The sequence below is a fragment of the Tupaia chinensis genome, unplaced genomic scaffold, assembly GCF_000334495.1.
Source record: "Tupaia chinensis unplaced genomic scaffold, TupChi_1.0 Scaffold000231_1, whole genome shotgun sequence".
NCBI classification, from domain to species: domain Eukaryota; kingdom Metazoa; phylum Chordata; class Mammalia; order Scandentia; family Tupaiidae; genus Tupaia; species Tupaia belangeri.
In genome coordinates this window covers 1,963,758-1,974,098 of record NW_006159706.1, presented here as the reverse complement: position 1 = coordinate 1,974,098, position 10,341 = coordinate 1,963,758, and the positions used below count along the sequence as shown (strand labels likewise).

The 10,341-nt window shown below is 50.1% G+C and overlaps 2 protein-coding genes across 2 annotated transcripts in view; one reads left to right on the top strand and one right to left on the bottom strand.

Annotated features, from left to right (window-relative positions):
- Nucleotides 1-4,893, top strand: part of KCTD13 (potassium channel tetramerization domain containing 13) — a 17,809-nt gene extending 12,916 nt beyond the window's left edge. The window contains exons 5-6 of the mRNA XM_006148190.3: nucleotides 684-879; nucleotides 4,116-4,893. Of these exons, the coding sequence (XP_006148252.1) occupies nucleotides 684-879; nucleotides 4,116-4,352 (433 nt within the window). The 3' untranslated portion in view covers nucleotides 4,353-4,893. The remainder of the gene's footprint in view (nucleotides 1-683; nucleotides 880-4,115) is intronic.
- A 114-nt stretch (nucleotides 4,894-5,007) lies between these two features.
- On the bottom strand, nucleotides 5,008-10,341 carry ASPHD1 (aspartate beta-hydroxylase domain containing 1). The gene is made up of 3 exons (XM_027771684.1): nucleotides 9,340-10,341; nucleotides 6,339-6,452; nucleotides 5,008-5,292 (listed from the first exon to the last, which is right to left on the bottom strand). Exons 1-3 carry the CDS (start codon nucleotides 10,223-10,225, stop codon nucleotides 5,183-5,185), a joined length of 1,110 nt encoding a protein of 369 aa, XP_027627485.1. The 5' UTR covers nucleotides 10,226-10,341; the 3' UTR covers nucleotides 5,008-5,182.

Below are 10,341 nucleotides of genomic sequence, written 5' to 3'. Positions count from 1 at the left end.
TAAGTGCAGGTCCCAGCTCTGCCACTTACCCACTGGGCACTTTGGGCAGGTTATTTCCACTTCTGAACTTAAGTTTTGTCATCAGTAGAATGAGGTTTGCATGAAGATTAAATGATACAAGGGGGTCTTCAAAACGTTCATGAAAAATGAATATGATGAAAAAACTGTACACAGATTTCAAACAAATTTTTACACCAAAGTACACTCATACTTGAATTCCACTTTTCCACAAGCTGAAGTCCCCTCGTAATGGCTAGCGTGTACTAAGTGCTTATTTTATAGCAGGCATTGCCCCAAGTGCTGTCTAAATAATAACTTACTTGCGCCTCACAGTTGTTTGAGGCAGGCAATGTCTCCATTTTACAGATGAAGAAGTTGAGACACAAAGAGGTGAAGTGACTTGCCTGGCATCATTCAGTTAAAAGTGGTGGAGCGAAGATGCAGGCGAGGCAGCCTGGCTGCAGAGCTGCTTGGGGAGCAGCTCTCTGTCATCCTGGGATTAGCCCAGCAAGAGCTGCTTCCCTTCTGAGGCCTTAGCCTGGCCCCAGGGGTGAAGGAAACTCTCTTTTGGGAACCAAACCCCTGGGCAGGACCAAAGAGCTGGGATTCTGGGGCCCTCTCCTGGGGGGAGCGGAGGGAGGGAAGCCAGTCGTGCTGAGGCCTACTGGCCCCCTGGTCCTCAGCACTTCAGACGACAACCTACTTAAGAACATCGAGCTGTTTGACAAGCTGGCCCTGCGCTTCCACGGGCGGCTGCTCTTCCTCAAGGATGTCCTGGGGGACGAGATCTGCTGCTGGTCTTTCTACGGGCAGGGCCGCAAAATCGCCGAGGTGTGCTGCACCTCCATTGTCTATGCTACGGAGAAGAAGCAGACCAAGGTCAGAAGGGTTCAGGGCCTGGTCAGGGAGGGGTGTGGTGGGGTGCAGGACCAGGACCCTGGACAAAGCTTAGCAGGTCAGGGGGAAGGAGTTCATCACTGGGAGTTAGGAGCCAGAGTTCTGGGGTCTTGGCTATGTGACCTGGGGCAAGTCCATTTACTTTTCTGGGTCCTATGAAACAAGGGCATTGGATTAGAGCAAGATCCTTTCTTTTTAATTTAACTTTATTTCTTTCTTTATTTAAATTTGACCAGAGAGGGACAGAATGAGAGGGAAAGCAAGCCTCCAGATCCGGCACTTGAACCACGGTTGGCCATGTGGGAATCCAGCACCCTTAGCCACCACGCCACCTGCAGGACCCAAGCAGGGTTCTTTTAAAAGAAAAATAAGTTATTTAATTTTATTCATCATCATTATTTTTATTTATTTATTTATTTATTTATTTATGAAATTGACCAGAGAAGCAGACAGAGAGGGAAAGTGAGAATGCAAGCTGTCAGGTCCAGGACTTGAACCATGACTGGCCATGTGCGAGTCCAGCTGCCTTAACCACACGCCAAGATTCTTAACCTAGACCATTAGATGGCCTTCAGTGCTATCTGCAGACCTATGAACTTTTTGTGGGTTTAGAGATATATAAGTGTTTTTTTCTATATAGAGTTCATAGTTGTCATTAGACTCTCAGAAAGGTCTAAAAATAGATTCTTTTTTTTTTTTTTGGAGAGGTTTTTGCTATAGGGCACATGCGCTCGCCAGACAGACAGAGAGAGACATAAAGACAGAAAGTGAGAAATCACCCCCCGGGGGGATGGTCACGCCGCAATCCCTTCTCCATTCTCCTCTCCGGATCTTGGGCATGCACGCACACGTGCCCAGCATGAGTTTTAAGCCACCGCGCCCGGGACGTGAACCACGGTTGCCTACGTGGGAGTCCAGCGACATAGCCATTATGCTAAATGCTGGTTCCCTAAAAATAGGTTCTTAAAACTTGAGGACTAGGTGGTCTTTTAGAACATACTCTGGGTTTGTAGGTCCTGAGTCATTAACATGGCCGTCCTCAGCAGATATTTCCCAAGCACCTGCTCTGCGCTAAGCACTCAGCAGGCTGGAAAGTGTGGTCCCTTCGGAGCTTGGTAAGAGGGAGGGTCTCAGGTACAACACAGTCATTGCCTGTCTCTTTGTGCCCAAGTCTGTTTTATACCTCTGGCTCCGCATGCACTTCTTAGGCTCCTTTCTCATCATTCCATCTGCCTAATGAATTTTTAAAAAGATTGATTGATTGATTTTTGTTGTTATTATTATTTAACTTGACCAGAAAGAGAAAAAGGGAAAGTGAAAGCAAGCCTCCAGGTCCAGGACTTGAGAGATTTTCACTATGTATAGGAGCCACATGGGAGTCCCAACCAACGTGCCACCTGCCAGCCCCCGCCTAGTGAATTTGTACTTAATTTTTAAGACCCAAGCCAAGCATCACTTTCTTTGGGACACGTCTGCTCGTGAACTTGCAACCCAATAACCCCAGTTAAAGTCGGTCATGCTCCCTTCACTGCAGGCAGTCTGTGGTTTGGGGGTAGGAGGTGCTTCAGCATTGGGGTGTTAGTTCCTCGAGGGTAATGCTGAGTCTCTTTTCTATCTCCCTAACACTAGCCCAGGCCCTTGTCACACGTGGAAGCTAGGAAACATTAATGCATCTGTGAATGAATGAATGTGTGACCCAGCTTCCAAGAAGCTTCCTCTGTACTTGAGAAGACAAAAGAGCCCATTAATTAGAGTACAGCTTGTTGAAAGCTACTTTGGTTGTATCTTTCCAAGGCCGCATGGGGAATGCCCCATCAGTTCTTCAACTTTACCCACCCTTTTTCTTTTAAATTAATTTTTTATGAGAGAATGAAACAACCTTGACAGAGTCTTGTCACTCTGCAGTCTCTTTTTTCCAGTCCTCTAGCTCCTCAGGGTCCTGGGCATTCATGCATGTGCCTTGTGTGTTTTCAAGCCAGTGTGGGGATCCAAACCCATAGTTGTCTGTGTGGTCTCCAGCTTTACAAGGCACTCGCATTACCACTGCACCGCAGCAACTGGGCCAGTCTTCTACTCTGCCTCTTCATCATGCTGCCTCCATTGCAGTGGCCTCCTTGCTGGTCTTTAGATAATACAGTGTGGGCACTCCTGACCCTGCGTTTTTGCACTGTTGCCCCTTCCCAGATTACTTGATCGAGATACCCACTTGATGGCTTTCCTCTCCTTCTTAGTGAGGCCTTCCCTAAACTCCCACTTTTAAGTTGCAGCTCTCCTGGCCCGCGCCACCCTCACCCCTTTTCCTGCTCTTTCTCTATAACATTTATCATCATCTGACTTAAGTTTGTACTTTTTTTTTTTTGGAGAGATTTTCACTGTAGGGCGCGTGCGCTCGCCAGACAGACAGAGAGAGACATAGAGACAGAAAGCGAGAAATCGCCCCCCAGGGGGGATGGTCACGCCGCAATCCCTTCTCCTCCATTCTCCTCTCGGGATCTTGGGCATGCATGCACACGCGCCCGGCGTGAGCTTTTTTAAGCCACCAGGTCCGGGACACGAACCACGGTCGACTACGTGGGAGTCCAGCGACATAGCCATTACGCTAACTGCTGGTTCCCAGTTTGTACTTTTTTAAAGTTTACTAATTTATTTTTTACCTGAACAAGAGAGACATAGACAATACCCCCAATAGGGTCTTGATGCTGTGATCCACCCCTCCTCTGAGCCAGCCCTGGATCATGGGCACATGCCTGCCTCTGTACTCAGGGAGGCCTCCAAGTGAGCAGCTATGTTTAGCACGGGACCATCATCCTGCCCCTGGCTCAGTTTATATTCTAGTATGGACATGTCTAAGTCTTCCCCTTAGAATGTAAACTTCCCAAGGGCGGGAACTTGGTCTCTCATTTACCGCTATGTTCCCAAGGCCTGGAACAACACCTTGATACAGTGCAACCATTCACTAAGTGTCTGTCAAATTAAAGTATCCACGACGAGACTTGGCAATGAAGGAAAGAAAACAAATCATTCTATCAGCCTGACTTCAGAGCAGGGCCTTGAAGTGTGACTCTGCTGAGTAGAGTAGTTGCAGAGAAGGGAGTCCAGGCCAAAGAACCTGATTGCAAAGACTAGGAGGTGTGCTAGTGCAGGAGCCATGGGGGAACGGGGTGGCTCTGTGTGACTGGACCAGAGGGTAGGAGCCACAGGTTGCTGGTCTTTGGCAGGTGGAATTCCCAGAGGCCCGGATCTTTGAGGAGACCTTGAACATCCTGATCTACGAGACTCCCCGGGGCCCAGACCCAGCCCTCCTGGAGGCCACAGGTGGTGCAGCTGGAGGTGGTGGTGCAGGCCGAGGGGAGGATGAAGAGAACCGAGAGCACCGTGTTCGCAGGATCCATGTCCGGCGCCACATCACCCATGACGAGCGTCCTCACGGCCAACAGATTGTCTTCAAGGACTGACTTGACTCTTCCCTTCCCTTCTTCCTGGCTCTGGGCCCTCCTTTCTCTCTTTTCTTCCCCTTCTTAGCCTTTGCCCCGGCTCTGCTGGCCAAGTCGCGGGCCCTCCTTCTGTCCCTCCAGTGCATGATACAGTTCATTTTGGTCCTCACATTCATTCCCTGCTCACTGCTAACACGGTACATTCCAGCCCCTGTCCTTGGACCTCTTCCGAAGGTCAACATTCGTCCCCAGGCCCATCCTTGGCCTGCTCTCCTTCCCTCACCAGCTGGTTTAGAACGATGTAGAATCCCTTTTCTCTTTTTTAGTACATCGTACATGCCAAAGTGTTGAGCCAGCTGTGAACATCCATCACATTCTGAGCCACCTCCCGCCATGTGCAGGGGAGTTCGCCTCCCTCCTTCCCCACTGTGCTCCCTGCCTCCTTAACTTTGTACTAGGCTGACCTGGCCTGTACCAGCTCAGTGGTCTTCTCGGTCTGTTTCGTATTATTTATTATTTTAATTTTCTATTAAATTATTGGAATAAAGTTGAGTCAAGGGTCTGGTGCTGGCTCCTGGGGAAGAGCGAGGGGGCTTGTGTTATGGCCGAACTTGCTAGGTATAAGGGAGAAGACCTGAGCCCCTGTCCCCAGCCTTTCCCTGGAGCTGATAGCTGGCAAAGAAGAGTCAGACGTTTGGATTTGCCATGTATATTTCAGTGCTCAGTGACCAGGTCCCACCCTCAACCCCTCCGGCTCCCGCAAGTGCAGAGAAAGTCCTGGCTACCAATCAAGCCGGCCCTGAGCGCGTGTTGCCCTCTGCAGCCCAGGTGTCTGAAAGGAACACCTTCCTTCAAGGGTCTGGTGCGAAGACAAAGTCGAGGGCTTGGCGCTCAGCCCCAGCCACATTGGGGTGCCAGAGATCCACGATGAAGACCACTCGTGGCCCGTCTTCAGGGGAGCCTAGGACACATGGGGATAGAAACAGGAGAGCAGTTGACATTGAGGACTTCTCTGTCAAAGCACTCACCAAGTGGTAACAAAGCAAACAGTAAGGGCCAGGCCCTGTTCTTTCTTTTTTTTTTTTTTTTTTTTGAGAGGTTTTTGCTATAGGGTACGTGCACTCGCCAGACAGAGAGAGACATAGAGACAGCGAGAAATCCTCCCCCGGGGGGATCATCAGGCCGCAATCCCTTCTCCATTCTCCTCTTGGGATCTTGGGCACACACGCATGCGTGCCCGGCGTGAGTTTTAAGCTACCGGGTCTGGGACGCGAACTGCGGTCGACTATGTGGGAGTCCAGCAACATAGCCATTACGTTAACTGCTGGTTTCTGTTCTTTTTTTTAAGAGGCTTTTTGCTATAGGGCATGTGCACTCATCAGAGAGACAGAGACAGAAAGCAAGAAATCACCACCACCACCCCCGGAGGGGATGGCCACATCGTAATCCCTTCTCCAGTCTCCTCTCGGGATTTTGGACACCCACACACATGCACTTGGCCGGAGTTTCAAGCCTCCAGGTCTGGGACTTGAACACGGTGGATTACTTGGGAGTCCAGCAACAAAACCACTATGTCATTTGCTGGTCCCCTAACCCTTTATGTATGTTAGCTCCTGATCCTCAAAACCAACTATTATCTTTGTGTTACATAAAGTAACTGAGGCATAGTGAGGCTAAGTAACTTCCCCAAGGTCCCACAACTCATGAGCACAAAAGGTAGGACAGGAACCCCAGTGGTCCAGGATCAGAGTCCTGTGATGTTAACCACTTTGCTAAGCACCTGCAGGAACATACTTAGTCTTTGCAGTCACTTGATAAGATAAAAAAGGCTGTTGCCCACAGGTGATTGGTGAAAGTTATATGACTTGTTCAAGGTCATACAGCTGCACAGTGGTGGCACTAGGACAGGAAGCCAGCTGGGCCTAATTTCTCAGCCTTCTACTCTGCTCTCCTTCACTCCCAATCCCTCGCCCTCCCCTGAGCCCCCCCAAGAACAGAGCCCATTACCATTATGAGCCACGGTGTGCAGGAAGGAGTCGTCTACCAGTAGACAGTGGCCCTCAGCCCAGCACTGGGGCTCACCCCCAACGACCAGCTCACAGCCAGGAGGGATCTTCAGGCCTGTGGAAAGAGACCTAGGCATCCAGCATTCCAGGTCCGGGACTTGAACTACAGTGGACTACTTGGAAGTCCAGTGACGTAACCACTACATCATTTCCTGGTCCCCTACAGTGCCCGCCCTGTGTGTTGGCGGATCTAACAGATTCTGTGTGGTCAGTCTCTCCTTACTCTCTGGAAGGTGATGAGTAGAAATAATCACAATACTATGATTATTGTATGATCGTGGAAGTGGGAAGAGATTGGGGAATTGCTGCTTTGGGAAGTATGATCTAGTGTTACAGAGAAAGGAGGTTTTCTGGAGAACATGGCATTTCCTCCTGGGCTTCCTGACAGGCCAACTCAAGAGCTTACTATGCACTAGGTGCTATCTCTCCATGATATATAAAACTGACACTCCACCCTGACTCAAGGACCGTACAGTCAAATGCCATGAGAAAAACTGCAGCCAAGTCAAATCATGGGGAATAGGAAGGCATCCCAGAGGAGGTGTGGCACTTGAAAACTTGGGTTCCAAAGGCTAAATAGGAGTTTTTTGGGAGGTGGGAAGTTAGAAAGACATTCAAGGTTGAGAGGACACATGCGTGGCATCTGTCAGGATCAGCCAGAAGGCCTCCATCCTGTGGAGGATGGATCTGGACTTGTGCCCTGAAATTGACGGCATAGCCAACTGGAAGCACAGAAAATCATTCTGGGCGAAGTAAGGTCATAGCATAGAATAACAATCAAAATGGTTTGCTTTTTAATTTTCTCTCAATCTTTAAAATATACCACCAACAACAAAATCCTCAGTTTGGTGCTGCTGTAACTTGAACATTGACTAACAAAACTCCCTTTTTTGGAGAGATTTTTGCTATAGAGTGCATGTGCTTGCCAGAGAGATAGAAAGTGAGAAATCACCCCCCAGGGGGATGGCCACGCCCCAATCCCTTCTCCTCCATGCTCCTCTGGGGATTTTGGGCATGCACGCACAAGCACCTGGCATGAGTTTCAAGCCATCAAGTTGAGTACTAAAATCATGCTTGGCCATTTGGGAATCCAGCAATGTACCTGATATACCATCTGCTGGCCCCTAACAAAATTCCCTTAAAAAAAAAGAATTATTTAATTTTATTTAAAGGAAAAGGGGGAAAGCAAGCCACCATATCCAGGATTTGAACTGCAGTCAGCCAAGTGGGAATCCAGTGCCCTTAACCACCAACCCACCTCCTGGCCCCCATAATTCTCTTTTAAATGGAGAAAGTGAATGTTTCAGGATTGTACAGACAACAGTATTTAACTAGGATGTTTAAAACCTAGCTTTTCTTTTTTTCTTCTTTAGGATTTTGCCATAGGTTACGTGCACTTGCCAAAGAGAAACTGAGAGGAAAAGTGAGAAATCACCCCTGGGGGGGATAGTCACACTGCAATCCCTTCTCCTCCACTGGATTTTGGGCATGCACACACACAAACCTGGCATGATTTTTTTCTTTTTTTTGGAGAGGTTTTTGCTATAGGGCGCAGGCGCTCACCAAAAAGACAGAGAGAGACTGAGAGACAGTGAGAAATCACCCCCCGGGGGGATGGCCATGCCGCAATCCATTCTCCTCCTTTCTCCTCTTGGGATGGTGGGCACGCACGCATACGCGCCTGGCGTGAGTTTAAGCCACCAGGTCCAGGACTCGAATCATGGTCGACTACATGGGAGTCCAGCGACATAGCCATTACGCTAATTGCTGATCCCATGCCTGGCATGATTTTCAAGCCGCCAGGTCCAGGACTCTAATAGTCCAGCCACATGGGAGTTCAGCACTGTAACCACCATGCTACCTGCTGGCCCCAAAGTTTGCTTTTTCTTTTACATGTTGGTTCATTTTTATGAGTACTTTCTACTTTGGGCATAATATTGATGGTCACTTAGAGCTATATGAAGATTCCTTTTAAATAAGTAAAAGGAGGGGGCCGAGGGCACCAGCAGTTGGTGTAATGGCTATGTCACTGGACCCACGGTGTGCAGGAAGGAGTCGTCTACCAGTAGACAGTGGCCCTCAGCCCAGCACTGGGGCTCACCCCCAACGACCAGCTCACAGCCAGGAGGGATCTTCAGGCCTGTGGAAAGAGACCTAGGCATCCAGCATTCCAGGTCCGGGACTTGAACTACAGTGGACTACTTGGAAGTCCAGTGACGTAACCACTACATCATTTCCTGGTCCCCTACAGTGCCCGCCCTGTGTGTTGGCGGATCTAACAGATTCTGTGTGGTCAGTCTCTCCTTACTCTCTGGAAGGTGATGAGTAGAAATAATCACAATACTATGATTACTGTATGATCGTGGAATTGGGAAGAGATTGGGGAATTGCTGCTTTAGGAAGTATGATCTAGTGTTACAGAGAAAGGAGGTTTTCTGGAGAACATGGCATTTCCGTATAGCGCATGTGCCCTATAGCAAAAACCTCTCCAAAAAAAAGAAAAAAGAAAGAAGAAATTTAAAACAACAAAAAATGAGGGGGCCAGCAGGTGACATGGTGGTTGGGGGTGTTGGATTCCTATATGGCCAACTGCAGTTCAAGTCCTGGACATGGTGGCTTGCTTTCTCACTTTCCCTTCCTCTCTCTCTCTGTCTGTCTGGTCAAATTAAAAAATAATAACAACAAGTGGAACTAAATAAAGAATTGTTTTTAAAAAATAAAAATAAGTAAAACAAGGTGTGGGGAGACAGTGCAGGTGGTGACTATGGCAAAGCTTATGGAGATGGTCTGCAGATAATAAGCTCAGGAAATGCTGCCGTGGGGGAGGACTCATGGAGGAGTTCTAAGAAAGGCAGGATGAGAACCATAGACTAGGAAGCTCTAGTGTCAAAGAAGAAGGTCCAGAGGGGGAGGAGGTGGTTTGCAGGCAGAATCTTACTTACCCAGATGGCATCTGACTCGGGCATTGGTGGGCCCACAGCGGTTCTCGAGTCGGGCCCCAGGCAGGAGGACGGAAAAGCCAGCATTGCCAAAGGTGTTGGCACTCATAAAGCTCCGAAGCCCCCTCAGGGCCCTATAGGCTCCTGGGCACCGGCGGCAGTTGCTGGGTTGGCACCGGCCTGCTTGATACAGCAGGAGCTGGTAGCACCCAGGGGCCAGTGGCGGGGACCAGCCCCGCGGCAGAGGGGTAGTCCCTGAGAAGTCCCAGCTCACAGCCCCAAAGTCCCGCAAAATGGCAGGGAAGCTGCTTTCTAGAAGCTCCACATCATGCCGCTGGGCATCCCGTGGCACAAAGGGGGCTGAAGGCAGATCTGGTAGGAAAAGCAGGCCTGGGCGCTGAATGCCCAGGACCTCTGGCCCTCCCTCGGGGCCTGGGCCACCCTGAGCTGCCCGCCTCACCCTACCCATCCCGGCCCAAGAGTAGCGCCTGGCATAGGCCCGAAGTCTACGGCTCACTAGGCCTTCCATCCTAGGTCCATCCCCAAGCTCCCCAGAACTCCGTGGGCTGGGCCGGCCAGCCTCAGAGCATCTCCCAGGCCCACCACTAACACCCCCCACCCGGCCTCCATCCCCCAGGGCTTGCATGTCTTGGGAGCCCAAGCGGTAGCAGTACCAGAGGAAAAGGGAAGTGAGGGCTCCCAGAAACAAGGTAAGGGCAGAAGAGGCCAGGGGCAGTGGCCATGGGGGCACCATGGGCAGGGAAGCCCTGGCCAAGAGGCCTGGGGCATCTTCTAGGCCCCAGTTCCCCTGTCCCCCTAGCTCCCCGCCTGTCCCCTCCATGGCTGCTCCCTGGCTTTCGCCTGGGCTGTTTCCCTTCCACATTCCCATTCTTGGTTCTCTCTCCTGAAGGCTACTCTCCACTCTGTAGCTCTCTCTTCCTTCATTCACCTTTAGCCCTACTTCCCTTTCTTTCCCTCTAGCTCCCTCTGCTTCTGCCTCGCTGT